At 38.8% G+C, this 24,786-nt stretch overlaps 1 protein-coding gene across 1 annotated transcript; it reads left to right on the top strand.

Moving 5' to 3' along the window:
• Positions 1–176: 176 nt before the first annotated feature.
• Positions 177–23,097, top strand: COL3A1 (collagen type III alpha 1 chain). The gene is made up of 38 exons (XM_010168558.2): positions 177–215; positions 933–986; positions 1,439–1,537; positions 1,664–1,708; positions 1,829–1,927; positions 2,593–2,646; positions 2,789–2,896; positions 4,129–4,182; positions 4,313–4,411; positions 5,721–5,774; positions 6,106–6,204; positions 6,357–6,410; positions 6,543–6,596; positions 7,119–7,172; positions 7,523–7,576; positions 7,815–7,859; positions 7,951–8,049; positions 8,148–8,255; positions 8,813–8,866; positions 9,997–10,050; positions 10,155–10,208; positions 10,819–10,872; positions 11,210–11,317; positions 11,673–11,726; positions 12,247–12,300; positions 13,670–13,831; positions 13,958–14,065; positions 14,858–14,965; positions 15,346–15,399; positions 15,600–15,707; positions 16,288–16,341; positions 16,452–16,559; positions 17,800–17,853; positions 18,070–18,177; positions 18,813–19,092; positions 19,596–19,783; positions 20,597–20,839; positions 21,908–23,097. Exons 4-38 carry the CDS (start codon positions 1,706–1,708, stop codon positions 22,052–22,054), a joined length of 3,192 nt encoding a protein of 1,063 aa, XP_010166860.2. The 5' UTR covers positions 177–215; positions 933–986; positions 1,439–1,537; positions 1,664–1,705; the 3' UTR covers positions 22,055–23,097.
• Positions 23,098–24,786: the final 1,689 nt, after the last annotated feature.

The following is a 24,786-nucleotide window of genomic DNA, read 5'->3' as shown; positions in this document are numbered from 1 at the left end:
TAATTAATTATTATTTTTAAATTCCACAGTTGAGGAATCCTTGGGTTATGGTAAACTAAGTGGGAATGTACAGACACAAAAAGATGGGTCTGTGAGTCACAGGCATTAAAGCATTTGGGTTCTGTGTCTGGGACAGTGCTCTGTACCTAACACTCCTCTTCTTTCTGTAGGGTGCCCATGGCAAAGACGGATCTCCAGGAGCAGCAGGCCCACCTGTAAGACTTAACAGACGTTTGACTTTAAGTTTTTGTGTTGCTCAAATTTAGCTACTTCTACTTGATGTTCTCCAGTGCCAGCAAACCTGAGACTGGGGGCACTGGCTTAAGAATGAGCATTTTGTTGAATTATATTTAATAACTGTGTTGATTGAAGCATTCAGTGAAATAGGAGAGCTTTAACATTCTAAATCATAAAAATGAATAAATCCAAACCCAGATTGTTCTCAGAGAACATATAGATAGATTGAATTGCTGTTCTCCATATAGATCAAATTATTAATGGTCTTATCAACTATATTAATTATCTGTCTGAGGTGAGCAAAAGTATTTCCTGCCCATTTGCCTAGAAACCTGAGCACGTCCACTTGTAAGTGTAACAGCTATACTGGCCCCTTTTTCTCCTACATCTTTTTATATAATGAAAAGAAATTTTGGACATTTTTTATACTTAATTGCTTTAATGATACCTTTCATGTTTTTAAATTTACAACACAGAAATTTAGCTGAACATGCAAAAATCAGAGTATCTAAGATGTAGGTGTGATATTTTAGGACTAGCCAAACTTCACTTTCTATAGCATGATTTATATTTGCTATTTTGCCAGGTGTTTCCTTACTCAGAGAAAAATCTCATAATCAGACTCTTTTTTAACTTAAGATTAATTCCATATGGCTTTTACCTCTTGTATTAATAGTATTTCTTTCACTTTTAAGGGTCCCCCAGGTCCCCCTGGAACTGCAGGATTTCCAGGCTCTCCAGGTTTTAAGGTATTCAGCTAAAGATACATACCAATTTGGTCCTTTCTCTAGTTACCCAGCTTATGTCACTATACATCTTTATTTTATGAGTCCTCCTTTTTCTGGCTGCTATTACAGTGTTTGCAAGCCTAGAACTGATGTGTTTTCATATGCAGTATGAGACAAACCTGTCCTCATCACCTTCAGGAATATCCACTCCAAAATACCATTAAGTGGTAGACCCAATGCTTTATATTGCATTATGGGAGGGGCTTGGGTGAACTTCCCACACCAGGAGTTGCTGTGCAGCATGTGCTGGCTGGCGTGCATTGGTACCTCAGCACCAGGGCTGCTGAGCAGATTTGGCTCTTATACTCAGGTGATGATGCCACAGCAGAGGAAGAAGCCATGAACCTAATGCTTATTGCCCTGCAGATGAGACTAAAATGCATTCATTTTCCCCTTTTACTGTTTTCCCATAGGGTGAAACTGGTCCTCCTGGTCCTGCTGGTTCTAGTGGTAGTCCTGGAGAGAGAGGGGAACCTGGTCCTCAGGGTAATGCTGGGCCACCTGGGCCTCAGGTACATAAATACTACATGGGATCTGGCAAGTGTTGTGCCACCTGCTCTTCACAAAGCCCTATGAGTCCTTGGGTTTAAGGATGTTAGGTTAGCAGCATCGCTTATTTAGACATTCCTTTTTTTCAGGGCCCTCCTGGAAGAGCTGGAAGCCCTGGCAACAAGGGTGAAATGGTGGGTACTTTTCACTTCAGTCTTTTGCTGCACTGTGTTGGTGAGGGTCTCTGTTTGGACGGGGCAGAGTCCAACAATGCTGTGCTCTGCTCATCCTGGTCTCCTTTTGGCTCTCGACAGGGACCTTCTGGTATTCCTGGTGCTCCTGGTCTGCCAGGAGGCCGTGGTCTTCCTGGTCCTCCAGGTACAAGTGGAAACCCTGGAGCAAAAGGCACTCCGGTGAGTTACTAATTCATTACAGTGGTTGTACAGACAAATATGGTGGAAGTAGTTCTGATACCATTAAAAAAACACATTGCATTTGTCCTGTTCACTTGAGATGGTCTAATAACTTATTTGATAATAACAAGAGGCAATTCTTTTTATAAATATGTATTTCTTTTTCAGACATTGCTTTATATATTGCTATATAAAAAATTATACACAAAAATGATAATATTTATTTGCTTTCCTAAATTATCTATCAAATTAGAAACACACAATAGAAAAATAGCTTGTCTAAAATGGCTACACTAGAAAAGATCTGTTATTTTGAAAGCCTAATTTCATCTGTTCAAATTCCCACGGGCTGAATCTACAGTACAATACACCTAGTGAGTTGTATCTGCTCTTACACACTCAAGGACTTCAAGTAAAAGTCACACTGATGTCTGAAATAATAGCTCAAAAACAGACATAAATTTTTACTCAGCAGTATCACTTCTTTTCTTTACGGGATTTTAAAGAGCATCATGCATGCCACATTCAGGTTCAACTAGTGTCTGCTAATTCATTTGCAGAATGTAAAATAATAAAGATGAGTCAATAATTTGAAAGATTATCACGTCTATTTCTAGAATAATACCCTGTTGCAATTAATTTTAATGGGATTTTCTTCTGTTCAGGGAGAACCTGGTAAGAACGGTGCAAAGGGAGATCCAGGCCCAAAAGGCGAGCGTGTAAGTGATTTTAAAATGCATTCAGAGACTTCCTCCCAGGAAGTCTGAACCCTGAATCATTCCCCATACAAAACCCAGGATTTTCTTTTGGAGACTTCTAACTAACTTCAGTGGTGGTCTTTGTTGCTGTTGTTGTTGCCAGGGTGAAAATGGCACCCCAGGTGCTCCTGGACCTCCTGGTGAGGAAGGCAAAAGAGGTGCAAATGGTGAACCCGGACAGAATGGCGTACCTGGTACACCTGGAGAAAGGGTAAGCTGCTGAAGATGACCGTGCACACGAGCTACATTCTGAGTTAATACAGAGACACCAAAATCTAATGTTCAGAATACTTTGAGGATAAATTTGGCTTCGTATCTGTTCTCAGCAAATTCTGCATGTGAAACTGGGTTATGAAACTGGGGAGAATTCTCATGTAGTTCTTCATCTGCATTGCAGTGCTTGGATCTGTCTCAGTCGGAAATAAATCAATCAATAAATAAATTTTTTATATTGAAGAAGCAGTGATATTATACACCTGGAAGTTGTATCAAAAGATCTGTGCTGAAAAGCAACCTTAAACTGTGAGAACTACACAGGGAAAAAATAATAAAATAAAATTTTCAAAATTACTTCTCAGTTAACAAAAATGAACAATCACAAACTTTCAGCTGTGGAAAGCAAAATTAACACAAATTCTTCTACGTTTAGGATATGTCTTTATGTCAACATCTTTACTGTCAATAGATCTTAAATGTCAACAATGTCATTAACAAGAATATTGTCAGGATGTCTTCTATGTTGTATCTTTATTGACAACAGCTTTTTTGTCTAGTAGATGTGATAACTTCCCAGAGAACATTCTCACAGAGGAATTCCTGAATTGATTTATTCAACAAAATAAATAGCAACACCCTTACAAATTTTAGATTTCTGTTCCCATCTGTACCAAAGGAAATTATGCTGATCTATTTATAAGTCCTAATTTAATAATTGATTGCAGTATTTGCTGAAGCTATGAGGAAACCAAAGATGCACAGTGAATAAATTAATCATATTAAATATATAAATGGGGCTGCAAATTAAATTTTATCATTCAAATTTCTTGTAAGCAATGAAGTAGTAGTAAATATAAATATTAAAACAATAAAATGGAGCTTTTCTCATTATTGAATTAGAAGAAAATAATTGTTCAAGACTGAATGTGTTGTTTTATTTTATATATGAATTTAGAAAGCTTATAAATAAAGTAACTAATGGAGAACTGGTTAAAAATAATGGAGGACAGGCTATGATTTCAACAGGGTGGTTCTATTGAAAGATAAAATAATTCTGTATGCTTTCTTGCTGCAGTGAAATGTCATTTCCATCTATTTCTTTCACTAATTTTCGTAATAATATGTCTAATGGTAAATACTTTAGAAAAAAACCCAGTTGCTATTATGTAAGTCATATTGCCTATGATCCTTTTTTTAAAATTTATTTTATTTTACTTTATTTGGCAGGGCTCCCCCGGTTTCCGTGGTTTACCTGGTAGCAATGGACTTCCAGGTGAAAAGGTACAAGTCTTCCTCTAAAAAAAAACACAAAATGCAAACTTCTGAAGAATCCATGTGAATTTGAATGGACAATTTTAGATTCAATATGATGCTGATTTCCTTGCTGTGAATGTCAACATCTGTTTTTTAGGGTCCTGCAGGTGAACGTGGCAGCCCAGGTCCTCCTGGCCCCAGCGGACCTGCAGGAGAGCGTGGACAAGATGGAGGCCCAGGTCTTCCTGGAATGAGAGTAAGACAGGACGTCTCCAAGAAAATTTCATAAGCTCTATTAGAGATGCCTCATCAGAGCTGATACAATAGAGGAGTCCAATTAGAAAAAATTTCTATGAATTCCTGAAGTAGAGTATATATATTCCTAGTGCAATAAATAACCACACAGAGACAAGGGCGTTCAGAGAACACCTGTCACAAGTGAATGAGGAAGCTCAGATGAAGCTGAACATGCTCCCCAGTTCTCAGAGTATGCCATGCACTGTCATGAGATATGTCTTACATGTGAATGAGCATTGGATGTTTTTCTCTAATGTCTATTTACATTTTAGCAAATTTTATAATTTATTACAAAATGCATTATTTTTATTACATTTAATAGGTATTTGGGTTACTGTATTTAAATATATTTCTATTTAAATCATTATTTAAATAGGCTTAAATTTAACTGTATTTAAATATATTTCTATTTAAATCATTAAATAGGCTTAATGTAGAATTTAATATATAAATAATTAAATTCTACATTAAATATTTCAATATATTAAAGTATTTAACATATATATTGCTGATTTGCAATTAAAGCAAATAAGCTGTTGGTCAGATTTTCATACATGTATCAAGATTTTCAGAGATAACCTATTGTGTAATATGTAAAGAATGTAACAACATTCTGTCAGCTCTGCTAAGAATTAGCAACTGCTGACAACAAATACCTTGAAACTCAAAAGTCAGCCTGACTGCAGGCTTCTCGAAGCTGAACAAGATTTTATTGGAATGATTTAAAATATAATGAAAATAATATCTAAAAATATAAAACAAGTTAACTAAAATATGTTATAAATTGTGTTGCTTTTGAGGTACATAGTCAAAATTGTTTGATGGAATGATTTAAAATATAATGAAAATAATATTTAAAAATATAAAATAAGTTAACTAAAATATGTTACAAGTTGCGTTGCTTTTAAGTAGAGGTACATAGTCAAAATTGTTTGGTTTCTTGATTTTTACCATCTGAAATTAAGTTTTCTTCCCAAATAACGAAAGAATACAATTGTTGTGCACGTTGATTAATGTCTGATGCCTTAATTATATACAATGACTCTCAGAGAAAGTGGTAACCACCTAACAAAAGAATTTGTTAGCTTTCTCCAGTCTTTCCCCTTAATGGGACAGGGAGGAAATGGGAGGAGTTTTAATCTTTATTAAAGAGATTAAAATCAAGCAAGTAGTTTAACATGCATTTTTATATATTTATATTTACATATTGTAACTTAATACCACACATTTTAAACTAAAGACTAACACTTCTTTTTCTTCAATTGTAGGGTTTGCCTGGAATTCCAGGAAGCCCTGGAAGCGATGGGAAACCCGGCCCTCCAGTATGTATATTGTGCAAATATTTTATACTAGTCCTCCTACTGCCCTTACCCTCATCCCACAGTATCTACATGACAGGTTGTTATCACAGTCAGATTAATTATCTCTTTTGTTTGTTTGTTTAATTGCCAGAGCACTTTATATCTGTAAACCTTGTCATGTAATACTATTTAAAAGACAGAGTATACAGAAGCTTAGTTGAAATACAAAACGTATAGTAAATTTTGGACAATGTCTCTAGCCTGATCTCACCCTTACTATTTAACGTCACGGATATTCATTTATTTCACCTAACAAATGCCATATCTTCATTTCTTTTTTTGCGTATCCCAGGGTAATCAGGGTGAATCTGGCCGCTCTGGTCCACCTGGCCCCCCAGGCCCACGTGGTCAGCCAGGTGTCATGGGTTTCCCTGGTCCTAAGGGCAATGAGGTGAGTGGGATTTTTCCAATTCTATGCTTATGCTTGATCAGTCAGCCATTAAGTGGCTCCATAGTTGGGCTGTTTGGTGCTGCAGCTTTAAGTTACTGGGTTACACGCTGACCAGAACAGAAATTCTAAGTGTGATCTTTCTCTTTTGTAAGGGTGCACCAGGTAAGAATGGAGAAAGGGGCCCTGGTGGACCGCCTGGAACACCTGTAAGTTTCATTAACATTTTGTTTAACTATATAATAATTTAATAATGACATAATATGAATTAATGATAATTTTATGACTCTTATAAAAACTGTATCAACTCCTAACCATAGCCTAATTTTGTTTTTGTATAGGGTCCTGCTGGCAAAAATGGTGATGTTGGCCTCCCGGGTCCTCCTGGACCTACTGTAAGTACGGTAGTCTTGTAAGAGGCAATGATCAATTATTGGCAAGGTGGCCTGACATCTACAGATAGAGACTGTGAATTTAGAGGAAGGAAAATATTCCTTTTATGAAGACAAATAAAAGAGCTCTTCTTTGCAATAATTTTAATAAATTAAACTTTGCTAGGGGAAACCTGAGCCAGATATACCTGGTATAAGTTGAAATGAAAAGTCCATATAGAGCTCTTGGGGATCTACCACCTTTTCAAATGGAAGCATAGTATTGTTCCCATCAGTGTTTACCAGAGCTAGCATTTCAGACTGGTATCAGGTATAAATGTGTCTGCTGAATTATATCTAACAGCTGGAGTGAAAAGAGCAAATACCAGAACACCAAGATACATTAGTCTTTGTAATTGTGCAATGTCATCATCAGACCATGATAAGGAAGCATAGCTTAGAGGTGGTGTGGAGGTATTTAGATATTGAAATGTTCTTAATTTCAGGTGGTGTTTTTTTTTTGTTCTCTCTTTTGTTTGATACTAGGGTGCTTCTGGGGAGAGAGGAGAACCAGGACCATCAGGTCCACCTGGCCTCCAGGTACTGTGTGTTTATTGTTTATAATTGATTGATTCTTTTTAATAGACTAACACACACACACAAAAGGAGGCATCTAAACATTTTCATTAGGGTGCCTGTCATCATATTTTGAAGTAAGATCAACCATTTGACAAAAGTTATTGCTTAGTATTTCATAATTGCAAACCAGATGGCTAGCTCAGTGGATTATGTCACATAAAACCTCTAGTTATCAAATTAGCACCTCCTACTTTGTAAAGGATTGGAATGAGTGGGGTACACATCTACAAGTCAAAAAAAAAAATTGCTATATAAGAAAAATGCGTAATTTCTCTGTGTAACAGAGATTATAATACTGTTCCTTCATATAGGGATTGCCTGGTGGACCAGGACCAGCTGGAGAGAATGGAAAGCCTGGAGAACCTGTAAGTAGTAGATTTTTCTCTTTTTTAAAAACAAAAAAAACAACCAATCAAACAAAAACCCCAAAACATTATAAGCTCTTCCTAGATTACATTTCCAAATTCAGTCAGCTATCAGCACTCTGCAGAGCAGAGAAGTCTGCTTTAAGGGATAACAGGCAAGAGAAACAGGGTGCCAACCACAATGCAGATTTACTAAGTAAAGTGCACAGATAACTTGCATTTATTTTCTCATGAACAGGGGCCAAAAGGTGAGATTGGAGGACCCGGATTCCCAGGCCCTAAGGTAAATCATACAGCAATAGTTCTATAATTACATTAAGGAATTAACAAACTATGAGCCTGACAACACAAAATAACACATTTCTTTGCCACAGGGTGAAAATGGTATCCCAGGTGAACGTGGTGCACAGGGTCCTCCAGGACCTCCTGGAACAAGAGGTGGGCCAGGCCCTGCTGGCGCAGAAGGTGCCAAGGTACCCATAGACTTGCTTGCTTCCTGCTATTATATGCATCATTCAGGTCAATATTCTTTTTTCTTAATATTTTCTAATTTTTTTCTGTTACTCTTTAGGGTCCTCCTGGACCCCCTGGTGCCCCTGGAGGCACAGGGCTGCCTGGCTTACAGGGAATGCCAGGAGAAAGAGGCGCTTCTGGAAGTCCTGGACCAAAAGGCGATAAGGTAACACACTCATACACACCCACACATATGCTCTGAGAATTCTGTGCTAACTCAGTGTTAGCATCCCATGAGGCACTGGGTTTGTCCATATCTTCACTTCTGGCCTGATTTCAGAGGTATTGATTCTGTAGTATTGTTGATTAAGCAGTGTAGTATGGGTCCTATATGTTAAAAAATACAGGATTTTTCACCTGGTTTAATATATGCTAGATATTTTGCTGTGATAGATGTCTTGGGAGAGGGGTTGGTCAAAACAGTTCTCATGAAGCTAATAAACAACAAAAATAGTTCATACCACGGGCAAACTTTGGCATAGCCATTTTGAATCAATTTAGGGGTTTTTTTCTATGAAAGTATTCAGTACCTGATGCTGATTACTGGGCAGAATGTCAGCCCACATTTTAGATTGGTATGATCACAATAAGGAAATCTGGTTATTGAGATACCCTCAGTATGAGATCCTCTCCTCAGAAGTGTTTCAGTTCTTCTCCTCCCCCTCCTTATGCTCATCTTATGCTTGTTTTTTGCTTATGCTTGTTATGTCTTACACTTGCTAGGGAGAACCTGGTGGCAAAGGTGCTGATGGCCTTCCTGGCGCAAGAGGAGAGAGAGTGAGTAGCCTTTAAACATCTTACAGTTTGTCAATTAGCTTCACATAGTCTACACTTAGAACATGAGTAAACTTACGGTGAATAAATACTGTCTAGGAGAGGTAAAGCAGTAATCCAGCAGTGCATATCTGGTGTTGTACACTAAATTAGACTTAATACTAGTTTTTGTGATTACAGCTGCTTGGGTAGATATAATAGAATTTTTTGCAAGCAGATCATTACAATTAATTGAGACAATGTTTTGGAGGGAAAGCACCAATACAAGAGTAAAGAAAAATGTTATTAGCTTCCTAAATCTAACTGATTGATGAGGAAAATGCTGGTTATAATGAAGCACAAAAAGACATCATGATAGTAAGTATTCTCATACAGAACACTTCTAAAGGTTAGTATATAGAATCATAGAATGGTTTGGTTGGAAAAGACCATTACAATCATCTGGTCCAACAGTAAAGCCAGCATTGCCAAGTTCACTACTAAAGCACGTCCCCAAGTACCACATCTACACATCTTTTAAATACCTCCAGGGATGGTGACTCCACCACTTATGGTATATTTATACATCTATATAGCATTTACACCTAAATAGAAGCTTGAAATATATAGTGAGCACATGGAAGCATATATACATCAAAATAATAAGGGATGACAAATACAAAAATACAGCTTGTATGAGTTGGAGGAAATAGAAAAAAAATATTTCAAATCATCAGGTATGTATTAAATTCTCAAGAAAGAAAAACAGCAGAAAGCTAGTCAGGAGATGTTGAACATACACTGCAGAAATATGGATCAATTATCTGTATGAAAAGTTAGGGCAATGGATAACTTTTATCATCTACCATTGAAAGGGATCTATTAAATTCAAGTTATTTTGGATTAGGTTTAGACGGTGGGGAGGGAAAAAAGAGGATAAATCAATTGGAGATCTCTCACATCACAAAATGGTGTGATCTCTGGAGTGTCACTCCAAAACACACAGTGCAACAATACACTGGCATTGTAGACTTACTTCCATTTAATTATCTTAAGCAACCTGTTTACACTGAAATACAAATGCTATTGATCAAAACAGAGGAATTAACATTGTCATATTTTGATACAAATTTTTTTTTTTTCTAATATTTTAGGGTAATGTAGGTCCCATCGGTCCTCCTGGTCCTGCCGGCCCACCTGGAGATAAGGTAAAGCATCCTCCGTAACGATGTTTGATACTGTAACCAGTCACACCAGTGGCTGTCTCACGGGAAGAGGAAAAACACCTAGGAATCATTCTTGTTCCTTACAGGGAGAGACTGGTCCAGCAGGTGCCCCAGGTCCAATGGGTTCCCGTGGTGGTCCTGTAAGTGATTGTACTTTTCTTTTGGTGTAACTTTACCATGGCTCTTCTAGCCTAATATAGACATTAGTGTTGCACCTGCCCCATCAGGAACACGTGTGGCTTGAGTTCAAAATAAACTAAGTACATTTGGCTCCTCTTGACTCTTGGGATTTACAGGTGCTAAGGACTTCAGAGAATCAGAGCTTTTAACACTGTAAAGGGGTCAGAGGGCTGCAGTGACAGGTCAGGGCAAGAGTGTGAGCAGTAGTTCTTTCCATCCTGTTTTACAGTTAAGTAAACTTTTAAAAATACTCTATTCTTATATTTATATTTTAGACTGATAAAACAGCACATTTGGATCTCAGTTGGATCTGGGGAATACCTTGGATTGTGCTCAGTTTATACAGGTGTAACTGAGATGAGTTTGTCACACTTTAGATGAGTATCACATAATTTCTGAACAGTTGTTTTGAAAGCTCAGGAGCAACTGTTGTTTTGGGTTTGATTTTTTCCCTTCAAAGGGTGATAAGACAAAAAAAACTTCAGCAGTATTCATGGGAGTGTTCTCTAACTTGTAAAGTGAAGCCTATCTTTCTGACATCTTCCGTTGCTGACATGTTGTTTTCTACAGGGTGAACGAGGAGAACAAGGTCTTCCTGGACCTGCTGGCTTCCCTGGAGCTCCAGTAAGTATAAATACTTAAAAGCAATTGAATGTGATTATCAGTTTTTAGTTTCTCCAAGTTCATCGACATTTCAGAAGGCCTTGCTGTAACCCTTCTAATATACACACCTGCTACACACATTTGATTCGTTTGCTACTCTTTCTGTACTCAGTCACATATAGAGCAACATTTTGTTATCCTTCCCTTCCTACACTGGTAGACCAATAGAGTTCAACTGTATTCATATTTAATTTAATATTTAAATTCCCTTCAGTAGAGTACATGAATGGAGTTTCTCATCACAGTGATATCATCTGCATTTTTTGAGTTGTAATATAACAATATAATTTTTCTACAGGGCCAAAACGGGGAACCTGGTGGGAAAGGAGAAAGAGGCCCACCTGGTCTAAGAGGAGAGGCTGGACCCCCTGGAGCTGCAGGTCCACAAGGTGGTCCTGGTGCACCAGTAAGTTTTTTTCTGTTCCTTATTGCTACAAAGAGAGGTTTCTTCAGTTCTCCTTCAGCCTCAATGTGGCTGGACCCAAGTACAAGCATTTGAATTGCCTGAAACTTAACAACACTTCCATAATTTTAGTAGAATCACAGAATGGTTTGGATTGGAAGGGACCTTTAAAGGCCATCTAGTCCAACCTCCTGCAGTGAGCAGGGACATCTTCAACTAGATCAGGTTGCTCAGAGCCCCATCAAGCCTGACCTTGAACGTTTCCAGGGAGGGGGCTTCTACCACCTCTCTGGGCAACCTGTCTAATCATCTATCTCATCAGCTTAATAATTTGCTTTATCTGTTTCCTTTCATATAGGGTCCACCTGGTCCCCAAGGAATAAAAGGAGAACGTGGATCTCCTGGAGGCCCTGTGAGTATCTCTTTGACTTAGGCACTGATAAATGACTATCTATTACAACAAATGTGAGGTAAATGAAATACAAGACCTCCAGTGACTTTAATATCTACAGTTCAAGAATAATTAGTGTTCCAGAATGAGTAATTAAAGTTGAGGTATTCAGTGATCTGGATTACATTGATTTTAATATAAGTAAGGTGCCAAAATAGCTTTTGGCACAATGACCTGAAGCTGTGAAATGGTTTATCTCAACAGTTATTAGATTTACATGCTGTCTTTGCCAAGTTTCTCAGAGCCCATTAGTTCACATTTGAGGAACACATGGGACCTTCCCTTGAGAACAAAACAAACAAAAAACAACCAACCAAACAAACAAAATTGTGAACAACTTCTTCAGTTCCAGGACATTTAATTCAGGTTTTAAGAAAAACAGATAAATATAATTCAAAATCAGCTGTTGTATAAAAATCAATTTGTTCATGTTTTTTACAATCGTCAAAAAATGACAACTAAAAGTATTGATCTCTCATAGGGTGCTGCTGGTTTCCCTGGTGCTCGTGGTCTACCTGGTCCCCCTGGTAACAATGTAAGTTGTCTTATCCCTTTTTTCTTTTATTCTTACCTTACGGATATATTTGGACATATATTAATATATTAGACTATATTAAGTTGTATGTACCTTGACATGAATATAACATAAGCAAAAGCATCCTCAACATGATGTTTGGGCTTAGGGTAAAACTTCTGCAAAAGAGAGTTTACCCTCCTCTTATTTTATATGGAATAGCAATTCATTCACTTACTGTCTTCATACACCTCCTACTATTATGGTTGCTTTCCAAAGCCCATCAGTTAGTGGAGTCCTCCTGGATCAAGTTCTGGAGTATTTCTGTTGGTGACAGACATCCTGTCTTCACTCTTGCTCTTTTATGATGCAAGAAATATTCAAGTCAGGATCTTGAATTAGTACATATTTGCAAAACTACGTTTTGTAGATCACTGCTGACAAATTTTTTAGCTGCATGTAGAATGGAATGGCATGAGATTTAATTATCTTGGGACAGAGAAGTTTGGAAAGATTCTTGTGGCAAATTTTCTCTCTTATGATACAGCCTACACCTGAAGTTTAATCTACCAGTCTGAAGTGTCCTTTTATAAAAATCTATGCTGATGCATTAGCTAATTCCAGTATTTTATACAATAATTGTGAAGAAAAGCTGTTTCATAATATCCATGCATGTTCAACATGCACCTACTTTTGACTTGCATAGTAAAAACTATATACTAATTTTTAATTCTTTAAAAATTAGAAAAATGCAAAGAATACAATGGATTTACCAATTTAAAAATCAAAATTAAAATTATCCTGTTATAGGTAACAAATATAAAGTAAGAAAACTTTTATATTTTAATAAACAGATGTTTATTTTCTGTCTTATAGTTACAGATACAAATTAGAATATTGGTGAATATAAAGAAAAAGTAAGATTTTATTTAAGATACTATTAAAGTCAATGTAATTATCTCCATTGATTGGCTAAGACTTTTAATGAATGACATTTCAATTCTGCCATGTCCAAGACCCCTCTTGAAAGGCACCTAGCATGAGTGACTCAAGAAATCAGTGAAGTCTACAACCATTTCAAACTTCTGTGGCAGAGCCTTGGTTAAGGAATGTGTAATCCTGTGTTGGATGCATTACAAACGCTGGGCATCCAAGCTGTGCTGGTGGTGTACTATGCAAACCCTATGTCCAGACAGGAGGGAGAAAAAAAATGAGGTTTGAAAGTGGTAGGCAAAAGGATTCTCTTGAGAAAACCAGATTAGATTTGGATGCACCTTCCAGCACTGAATCAAGTCTGGCTGGCTTTCATCAGGGAAGATTAACACCAGTAAGCATGCACTACTGGTTCAGATAACACAGCTCACATACTTCTCTTTAAAATTCCTTTTAGGGTAGCCCAGGTCCCCCTGGTAATGCAGGGCCTGCAGGCAAGGATGGGCCTCCTGGACCCCCTGGTAGTGCTGGTTCTCCTGGCAGTCCAGGACCTGCTGGAACAAGAGGTGAACCCGGCTCACCAGGAGAAAAAGGGCCACCAGGCGCACGAGGAGAAAGGGTAAGTATACGTCCAGCCAGGGACGGTTATACTAATTGACAGGGATTATGTTTGGCAAGAATAAGAAGCCACCTATTGAACGCTGAAGATCCTCAGTATTGACTGATCTCACCTTTTCGTAAACAGGGGGCACCAGGAGAACCAGGTCCTCAGGGCATCGTTGGCGGCCGGGGTAACACAGGTTTGCCAGGTCTGCGTGGTCCAAGCGGCCCACCTGGAATGGCGGGTGCCAAGGTGAGAGTGCATTCACTGCAGCAACAGCCTCAGTGCAACAACTGTAATCCAGCTGCTAAAAATAGCTTTGTGTTACAAAAAGTAATTCATGTATTGGGGGTTTTGTTCAGCAACTACAGAGTTTACAGTTATTTTTGTTTACATCCGTCAGATCAGGCTTTAAAATGTCCTGTAAGAAGCAGCTGTGGGATGTGAGGTTGCCTTTAATCTCTATCAGCAAGAGTCCTGGATCAGATTATCTAGACGTATATAACCAGCTTCACGCACTTAAGAAGAGCAATGGGCTACAAACTCCCTTTGAGATAAGAATTGAGTCATAGTTTAACCTGCCACAAGTTGTTTATCTTTGCTTAATTCACAATATGTTTCTTGACTAAATATTATGACCCAAACAGGAAAATATTATCGCCTCCCTCTAGAAAGATGGTGTGAAGCTTGGTTTGTATTTTACTGCTAATATTGTGATAGAGCAGCAATTTTTTTTAACTGCTTTGTCAATTGTTTTTGAGCACATAAGAAGAGACATGCTTATTTATTTCTTAGTTGACAAAGCAATAAGGAAAGTTCCCTGGGTTCAACGGCCTTGCAAGAATATTACTAGCGATGAAAAAACACCAGTTGGGCCAAGTTTTTATCTTTCTTATTTTGAGTATTAATAATCACGAAGTCACACTGGCCCTTCACTTTAATAGGTCTCCTTCATAATCACTGCATATTTAATTAAAGATGTATAATACGATGATATTTCATAAGTACATTACCTGCAACAAAAATCTTTCCCTTTTTGCTCAGGGTGAAGATGGTAAACCAGGCACCAATGGTGTCCCAGGAGAACGTGGTGCTCCCGGTCCACAAGGTCCTATTGGACAAAGAGGCTTACCTGGAGAGCCTGGCAGAGATGTAAGTGGATGTGTTAGACCTTCCTGCTATCTTGTGAGTTACAAACAGGAGACTTAGGAACTAAATATGCTTTAAGGTCCACAAAGCCTCCCTCAAGTGCCTTCATGTAAGGTGGCGTAGCCTGCTGTCTCTGCTATACCTTTTACTACCTGTGGATCATGTCTCTGTCTCACTGGGAACTGAACAAACAACTGCGCTGCCTGAATGCCTACAAAACAATGAGGATCTGATAGACCTTTTATGGGCCCCTCCACCTCCTGGAACTCTTCCTCCTTGAAAACTCCCTTTCTTTGATGAGCATTATTTAAGCCTACTGGAAAACACGCTGCCTATTCCATATCCAGTTTATGCACAAACTGTACCACTCTTTTTTTCCCCAGGGTAACCCTGGCTCAGATGGCTCACCTGGACGTGATGGATCCCCAGGAGGCAAAGTAAGGAATCAGCAGCATCTTCAGACTGCCAAATAAATGTTATGTAGAGATGATAATATACATAGCTAGCTCTGTGCTATGTATATTATTGCATTCAAGCACTGTTCCTTGAATCTCTTCAGCTTCACTGAATATACTCTTCACATTGTAGTTCTGTAGAACATTAAAATTCTTATCCTGTCAACTGTGACTATCTGCAGGGTGACCGTGGTGAAAGTGGCTCTCCTGGCCCTCCGGGACCTCCTGGTCACCCTGGACCTGCAGGTACCAGTGGTGCACCTGGAAAAGCTGGTGAAAGAGGATTCCAGGTAAGACCAAAGTAAATAGCTTACTGCTTATTTACATACCTTTCCTATGCAAAGTCCATTTCATGCTACAATAAAGTGGAAGTTCTATAAGAATATCAAGGGGAAAGACATGACAGTTTATGTTCCTGATAAACGTATATAAATTAAGCTCAAAATCCATGGACTCCTTAGGATGGCAAAAAGCACATCATCCCACCAGGCCCTATCTTAATTCCATCCTGTCTGGTTTTCATGCAGCACAAGCAATGTCATTTATTGAAACTGAGGGAGTAACTTTGGAAGTCTTCACGTTATTTCTGAGAAGTGCTGACACCAGCACAGCTTGAGCACTGAGTACCTCACAAAATGAAGAGGGGGTCTAGTGCATGTGGTATGGACTAGTGCCTAGAAGCAGCTGAGTAAGACTAACATTGGTAGAAAAAGGAACTGACCAAAACTCTTGCCAATTATAGAATGTGTGTGGAGCTTCCCCTTGTTTCTGAAGAGCTGCTAGTTTTGAACATACTGCTTATCTGAAAATGAAAAGGTGGTCTAGTCAACTCCAAGTGATCCATGCCATCTTATTCTTACTGTGTCACAGGGTCCACCTGGCCCTCCTGGCTCTACTGGTCCTGCTGGTGCTCGAGGTCCTGCTGTAAGTCATATTTAAAGTATTTGTGATACTATACATTCACTATTTCCTGTTACTTGGGCATTTTTCTTATTTCTTTATATATTCCTTTTATTGTCAATCTACTCTTACAGGGTCCTCAAGGTCCTCGTGGTGATAAAGGTGAAACTGGTGAAAGAGGCAGCAATGGCATAAAGGGTCATAGAGGATTTCCTGGTACCCCTGGTCTCCCTGGTCCTCCTGTGAGTATTTTGCATTGGATTGGGAATTACAGCTGTTCTTAGTTCCTGTGGTTTGGGTCCCTTAATTAGCCTTAACTCATTTACTGAGGAAAGAAAAAAAAATTATAAAGAATCTGTGTAATTTGATTGTCTAATGTGTTCAAAAGTCCAAATTCCCTGAATCAACTTGAAATAACTGTGAATGAAGAACCTGAAGAAGCTGCTAGGAGGTAAGGCTGGATTTGCTAAAATCCATTTCAGCTACATGTCTGCCTTTGCCTGGAACGAACACTTTTTCCATTCATTTATATAGGCTACTCCTGATTAAATTGTAAAAGATAGAAATAGGGGTTGAAATATTTGTCTGCTGGAAATCTATGCTAGACAGACACCTAAATCCATTAAAAAGCTACTCAGAGTCCAAATACTTCTTTTCTGTCATGCATTTTTTGCAGTAATTAACGTTAGAGCAAAATGGGCACAAAATGGTAAACTTTGTAAACTACTGAAAACATGCATTACCATTCTGAACAGCTCTTAATGGCTAAAAGAATTGAAGGGTAAAAGACAGACATGCCCTAGGTATTTATCACAAGAAAGAATTTTAAGAGGCATTTATACTGAAAAGTACTATCAATAGCACTCATGATACAAGTGAGACTCAAGGAACCAAAACTCACCTAGTTAATCTACCAATGATGGCAAAACGATGGAAGTGTTAAATAAAAATGCCACCAAGACCAACCTATTTAACAACACAATATAACCTGTTGTCTCACTTATAAGTAAAAAAAAAGCTTGATCAATTCTTATTTACTCTATAATGCCAAGATCATTAATAATTTTTAAATATATGGCTCAGTTCTTTGTGGTACATACACAGAGCAAAATTTTTAATGCATTTGAAAACATGAGCGTTTGTCAAATAATTTAAATAACTTTACTGGTAACATGGAGCATTTTGAGCCCATGGCTATGTATTCCTGGCAATACCAGATTTCATCCAAAGCTCATTGATGTCAGTTGGCTTTCCTGCATTTTGGATGATTTTGCATCACTAGTATTTTTTCATATAGAGAACATTTGATATTTTTTTCTGGTTAAAAAATGGCAACCATTTTTTCTCATACCTGACATAGGCTTTTTACAAGGATGTGTTTCATTTAATCTTAAAGATGTTTCACTGTCTCTATTTAAGGTACATCCAGCTAGATACAAAAGTTACTGGGAGGTGTATGACTTACTTATCTTTTCTTCACAGGGTCCCCTAGGTCCACAGGGCGCAATTGGAAGTCCAGGAGCTTCAGGTGCAAGGGTAAGAAAAACTCCTTACTTACCATCACTGGAGGAAAGATTCAGACTGTTTGTTTAAAATAAAAAAATTTTTTTTTTAAATTAACAGGCACCAGCTGAATAAAGACACCTGATAAATCATACAGAAATATCTGAAATCTCTCTCTAAGTATTTCTGATTTTGAAATTACCTGGTAAACTATTTTGACCATTTTATCTGTGTTCAACATTGTTCTAGGGTCCCCCAGGACCAGCTGGGCCACCTGGAAAAGACGGTACAAGCGGCTATCCAGGTCCAATTGGTCCTCCTGGCCCCCGCGGTAACAGAGGTGAAAGTGGCCCTGCAGTAAGTAAATTGTGCAAAAAACAAACACATCACCGGGGGTTACTCATGAAACACAGGGAGCTCTCCCATTTAGATTTCTCCTTCAGAAAATGCTGTACTTCAGGGACAGAGGTTGCAGTAGGAGGTATCTAGCTCTCAAAGCTAAATCCAAAAAAATCCAGATTACTTGTAGTTCAGTGTACCTGTTGATGCACTGGGCATTGTGTTAGCCCTAGATAATAACTGAATTTTCCATGTACAATGGGAAGGGAAGGATCTCCACTTCTGAGCACAGACTCCCTTTGTGTGCTGGAAGCTAAGAAGCGGGTTTCCTTGACTCCTCTAGAGAGGCCAGCGAAGTTCACTGGTATAGTCACTTCTCCTAAAGCCAAGAAACATCTATTCTCTGTATTTTGGTGGCAAGGGTTCCTTCTCAAAGCCCAGACAGAAGGAGGACAGTCACAGCTTGAAAAAATTAGGAAAAGAAAGGCCTGGAAAGTCTAACAAATGTTTATACATAGCAAGTACCATTATTTAATTAATAAGTCAACTAAATGTTTATGTGAGAATTCCCATTTTTCAAGATTAGGGCCCACACAGACTTTCAGTTCTAACCTGTGGTCTCTACTCAGCGTTATGTTCACTACTTTTTTTAGGGTCCACCAGGCCAGCCTGGTCTTCCTGGTCCTTCTGGTCCTCCTGGCCCATGTTGTGGTGGTGCGGCTGCCCTGGGTGCTGGCGAAAAAGGTCCAGTGGGCTATGGGTATGAATATCGAGATGAGCCAAAAGAAAATGATATCAATCTGGGTGACATCATATCTTCAATGAAATCAATTAACAACCAGATTGAAAACATCATTAGTCCTGACGGGTCACGGAAGAATCCAGCTCGTAACTGCAGAGATCTGAAATTCTGCCATCCTGAGCTCAAGAGTGGTATGTTAGGTTTTTATTTTCACCAATTGTAGCAGGCCTTGGTTTTTTTTTTTTTTATGAATGCTATTGTCTTTGAGTATTTAAATGCAGATATCTGCTATAAAAATTGATCTGTTTTTTTTAAACAAATGCTATGATAAAATTTATAAATTTAATAATAATTTAAAACTTTAATTTACTATGCATTTATACAGTATATACACTGACTTCACTCCTTACATGCTATAAGTGAACATTTGTTTAAATAATTTTACGGGGAAAAAAACCCCATGACAAGTCTAAGTTCTATATTTATTTCAAATGCCAGTTATATTACAGTATTCACATGAACTCAGTATATTTTTCTATCATTTTATTTTCTGTGGCATCTCTTCTATCAAAATTAATATGCTGCCTAACTTGGCTCAGGAATCTGGCATAGAAATAAGCACAAAAAACACATCATACAGTCAGATTCTTCTCCAAATACACTAAGGCGCTTACCATATTTTTTTTGCCTCTAGGAGAGTACTGGGTCGATCCTAACCAAGGCTGTAAGATGGATGCTATAAAAGTATACTGTAATATGGAAACTGGCGAGACATGCCTCAGTGCTAACCCCAGCACTGTGCCAAAGAAAAACTGGTGGACCAGCGAAAGCAGTGGAAAGAAACACGTTTGGTTTGGAGAATCTATAAATGGAGGCTTCCAGGTAAGAAATAACCACATTTAGCATCCCAAAAGGTCGTACAAATATTGTACTCTGTCTGGTTTTTGGCTGGGACAGAGCTAATTTTGGCATTGGGCACCAAAAAGACTGTGGTGGTTTAACTTGGCTAGCAGCCAAACACAGCCTTTCGCTCACTCTCCGCACCCCCAGGAGCAGGGGAGAGAATTGGAGGGGTAAGGAGACTCGTAGGCTGAGATAAGAACAATTCAACAAGTGAAATAGAATTATACTGAAAATAATAAGGTAATAATAGCAATAATAAAATATAGAAATAAGTGGTGCACAGCACAATTACTCACCATCTGCTGACCAAGCCCAGCCTGTTCCTGGATAACAGTCCTGGAGGAGTGACAATCCCAAAAACAAAACCACAATCCCAGAAGAGCAAGAGCCCAAGAGACCCTAATTAATACACCAGAGCTGACACTATATGATAAGGAATATCCCATTGGCATACCCAAATGCGAGGTTGGGTTACTAATTTTAATATTCTTCCCCTTAGTCCTTTATACCTGCAGAGTAGCAAAACACAAAGTCCTTTGACTTCCAGTGACAACTGAAAACATCAGTATGTTATCAGCATTCTTCTCATAACAAAGCCACACTGAAACCAGTGCTATTCTAGCTGCTAAGAAGAAAACTAGCTCTGTCTCAGCTGAAAACCAGGACAACTCGCATACATCACAGCATACTAAGAAATAATCCTGAAATTAAACCAACATTTAGTGGGTGAAATAATAAATGACTCTAGACACGAGTAAACAAAACCTGTTACTTATGTGTTGTACTCTGCAGTTCAGCTATGGAGACCCTGAGCTTCCAGAGGACGTCTCAGAAGTTCAGCTGGCCTTCCTCCGCATCCTCTCCAGCCGTGCCTCCCAGAACATCACCTACCACTGCAAGAACAGCATTGCCTACATGGATCAAGCCAGTGGAAATGTTAAAAAAGCTCTGAAACTGATGAGCTCTACGGAAAGTGAGATCAAGGCTGAAGGAAACAGCAAGTTCACGTACGCTGTTCTGGAGGATGGCTGTACTGTAAGTAAACAAGACTTTAGGATGGCAGTCTATTAAATAATTCCCCCCAGAGGATTAGACCCATACATAATAAAGGAAGAAAGTGCTTTGCATGACCTGGGTAAGGAAAGAACAGAGCTGCACCTAATGGGGGAAATTCAGATTCTGTACACCACAAGTGTCACTCCTGTAGCAACTGCAGAGAGTGAGGCGCACTCCCATTTAAACCTGAGCTTTACTGGTATCTCGTTGCTTTAGAGGCAAAGTCACTTAGAGGCCTACAAATGAAGTCACAGTGACTGAGTTTTGATCACATACCATGTCAACTATAAAACTAAGAGTAGCAGGTTAATCATCTTAGTCATGCAAAAAATTCAAGGCTACCTGATCCAAGCCAGACACATGGGCTATGATTATGGGAAGGGGCAACCAAAGCCATTTTGCAGATGCAGCATTGCTTCCCTGTGCCTTGCTCACTGCAGCCAGTGGTTCTAGAGAGGGATAGTAACGCTGATGAGCATCCTGGTCTATGAGCATCTGCAGCCAGTGGTTCAGTAACAAATACAAACCACCACCCACAATTTCTGCCTCCTGCTGTTTAAGGTCCCAAAATCACAACAAACACTGACATCTGTTGCAAACATGCTGTTTAAGGATGCACAACTACTTTGCCAACACTTTGTGGCCATTTCTCTAACATGAAGATCTACCTCATTACTGCTGTCAGTTCTCCCTGGGGCCAAACCCACTTCCCAAACAGAGCAGCCATTTGTACCATCTCCCAGCACACAGAACATATTTCAGTCCTAAACCAGGGCACTGGCACCACTCCAGTGTACTCCGCTGTCCATCAGGGACCCCATCCCTTCGGAGCAGCAAGGCCTACAAACCCCCCAAGTCCTCACATAAAAGGTCTAGAAATGCAGAATGTCCGTCAACGTGTTTTTTTTCCACAGAGACTGCAACCAGTCTTCGTGGTGTTGAGAGGGACACATTAATATGGAAAGAGAAAGTATGAGATAACTGTAGGATAACCGTCACAGAGCCCAACACCAATTTCTAACTTGTTTTTTCTTTTTATCTTCACAGAAACACACTGGTGAATGGGGTAAAACAGTCTTTGAATACAGAACACGCAAGACAATGAGGCTGCCTGTGGTTGATATTGCACCCATAGATATCGGTGGTCCTGATCAGGAATTTGGCGTGGACATTGGCCCGGTCTGCTTCTTATAAACCAAAGATCCTGCTCTTTCTGAAACCCCAGCAAACAGATTCACACTCCAACTGTGCTCCTTTGTTTTAGCCTTGTCAGCTAGTACAGGTGACCATCTGTATCCCAGTTATTTATTAACAAAATTTCTGGGGGAAAAATCAATTTGATATCAAGGGTTATTTTTTTTTTTTTTTGCTATTACACACAGTACAGTAAAAATGCTTTCTTGCTCTATTTTTTTTACCAAGTTCCATCTTCAAAACATGTCTCCGTGGTGCTATAATAAAACTTCAACACTTAAAAAACAACACTGTGTTCTATTAGTTGAATGTTAGCCAATTTACATAGCACTGATTGCTCCCAGTACCAAAGTTTACCCTGCTTTCTAAGATGCAGTCCATAAAGCTAGAAAGACCTCCCTGTTTCAACTACCTCAACATGGACAGAAACTGGGATGTGTCTGATGAGTCAAACCAAAAACAAACCAATCAAAACGCATTGGACCCATTGGTCAATTCAGTGCAATCATTTGGTACAAAATTGTCTATTTCTATACTGATTAGCTGTGGAAAAGTACAGCGTATTTTAAGAGTTTAATACCTTAACGTCAGTAGTCACCATAATTTTATTGTTGGATTGTACTCTGTTATCAAAGGTGCTTCTCTGCTTTCCTGTCGTTGCTGGTCAAGACCACTAAAATTAGGGAAGTGTAAAAGATTAATATGATGGTGCTAGTGTATTTTTCACTCCTAACTCTGCAAGTCAGGGTTATCGACTTGCTTAAAAATAAAAAAAAAAAAATAAAAAAAAAAAGGTAAAGGATTTAAAGCAATTGTAAATGTCTCCTGTCAAAGATCGTCATTGGCATGTCATAGTTGAGAACTTTCTCCCTTCACTCTGTAAAAGTCAGTCAATAAAGATGCAAAATTGTGAATTTCTGTCACGTTAACACACTTATAGTGTTGAAGGTTAACCATCCTTGTAAGCTTTTATATGGTTGTTGGTCTATTCCTTACAGAGACACATAATAAAATATCTTAATAAAACTCCTTGTTTCATAAAACTGACTTTTTTTTTTTTTTAACCATTTGTATCTCTGTCTTCAAACAAATTAATAAGGCAGGACACAACTCTGGTACTACTTTAACTGATTTTTTTCCAAGATAATATGAAGGAAAACTTGTTACTCCTAAGGGATGCAGTTTATGGCATCATACTATGAAATTTTCTTACTCTTTCCACTCCTCTCCCTGCACTGGCTCATTTTTTCAAGCATGGTGAGCTTCTCTATCAGCTCTGACAGCAAGATCCAAAACAGTGCCCGTGCACCTAGACAGATCAGTTTGGAGGAGGTAAGAGCTTTATCATCCCCACAAAACCCTGCCTCGGTCTAAATAAATAGGCAGTCAGAGGCTACCATCCTTTCAGACAGCAGCTTAAATAAATGGCCTCAGGGTCTCGCACGGTGCAGGCTAGAGGCACCGCAGTCTGATGAAGGTGACCAAGCATCTCAATACTGTTTATGGCCATTGGAGCTGCACAACTAAGTCATCCCCAGATCTTAGCAAAAATTCAAGCAGATGCAGTTACCACAAATTACCAATTTGGCAGTACCTGAGCTTCAGGCCAGAAGAAGGAAATCAGCTGCACACCAGAATCCGGGCCATGAAACCTCTCCCAGAGGTAGATGCTCATAGATGCTACTCAGTCTTTCTGGTGAAGGAAGATACAGAGCCTACTCCCACCATCACTACCGCACTGCCACACACTGCTCCACAGCCCAGGGTCATTAAAGACCCTTTACAACAAGGTCAGACAACAAAAACTAGGAAGGAAAAAATATCAGATTCTTAAAGGTTCTCATTGATGATTATGGATCATGTATCCCCTGAGAATACCTTCTGGATTGGACCAAGCAGGGAAAATGGGCAGGGAAAGGCCATTTTTTTTTTAAGAAGATTTGAGTCTGAGCCAAGACACTTCCCTGCTCTGGCATCACAGAGGTCGGATGTGCCCATGCAGAAGCAGAATAGTGAGGGTCTGGAGAGACCTTAAGAGCACAAATGTAGTATCAACACAGGCATGACTGTACTTAATGCAACATAAAAGGTTAGTGCCAACAATTCATGAAAAATAATGGTTTTCGCAGGAAACCTCCTCAGATTGTGGTGAAAATAGCTACAGTCTATGGAAGATGAGATTTATATGTACATAATAATATTAATCTGATGTGAATTACGTGGTAGGAAGTCTTTTGATTGAAGCTGAAATTTTATGAAAGCAGCTGGTAAGACTGCTGGCTATAGAAAAATGCATTGGAAAAACCTGTTCTTAATACACACACACACCCCAAAAAAATAGCCTCTGTAATCTCCAGTACTGCTGTGGCTGAGTGAATGACTGGTAGCAATTACTCGACCTTAAAACTGAAGGTTTGTGGGCTTTTTACTAAAGAAAACAGATAGTCATCAAGTCTTTGATTACTAATTCCTACTAATGAAAGGTGATTACTGGAATATTTGCAGAAACACAAAGAATTAGCCAAGACCACCATAAAATAATTTACTTGATCCAAATACCTTCAGAGGGTCACTTACTAAGCCACCATGATTTACTGTGTCAGCCTGCAAAAGGCTCTAGCTTTTATTTTACATGGGAAATATAATAATAATAATTAAAAAATCTTACGTGACACTTTTAGCAGCACCATTACTCACCGTTATAGAGCAGCACATGAAGTTCATAGACTGCA

This window comes from Antrostomus carolinensis, unplaced genomic scaffold (assembly GCF_000700745.2).
Source record: "Antrostomus carolinensis isolate BGI_N321 unplaced genomic scaffold, ASM70074v2 scaffold20925, whole genome shotgun sequence".
In the NCBI taxonomy this organism is placed as follows: Eukaryota; Metazoa; Chordata; class Aves; order Caprimulgiformes; family Caprimulgidae; genus Antrostomus; species Antrostomus carolinensis.
This window is presented reverse-complemented; position numbering and strand designations above follow the sequence as displayed.

Coding starts and splice junctions, on each gene's coding strand:
- COL3A1 (XM_010168558.2), top strand. Junction 1,928..2,592: donor CTGGAGCAAAAGGCACTCCG/GTGAGTTACTAA, acceptor TCTTCTGTTCAG/GGAGAACCTGGTAAGAACGG. Junction 11,727..12,246: donor GTGGATCTCCTGGAGGCCCT/GTGAGTATCTCT, acceptor GATCTCTCATAG/GGTGCTGCTGGTTTCCCTGG.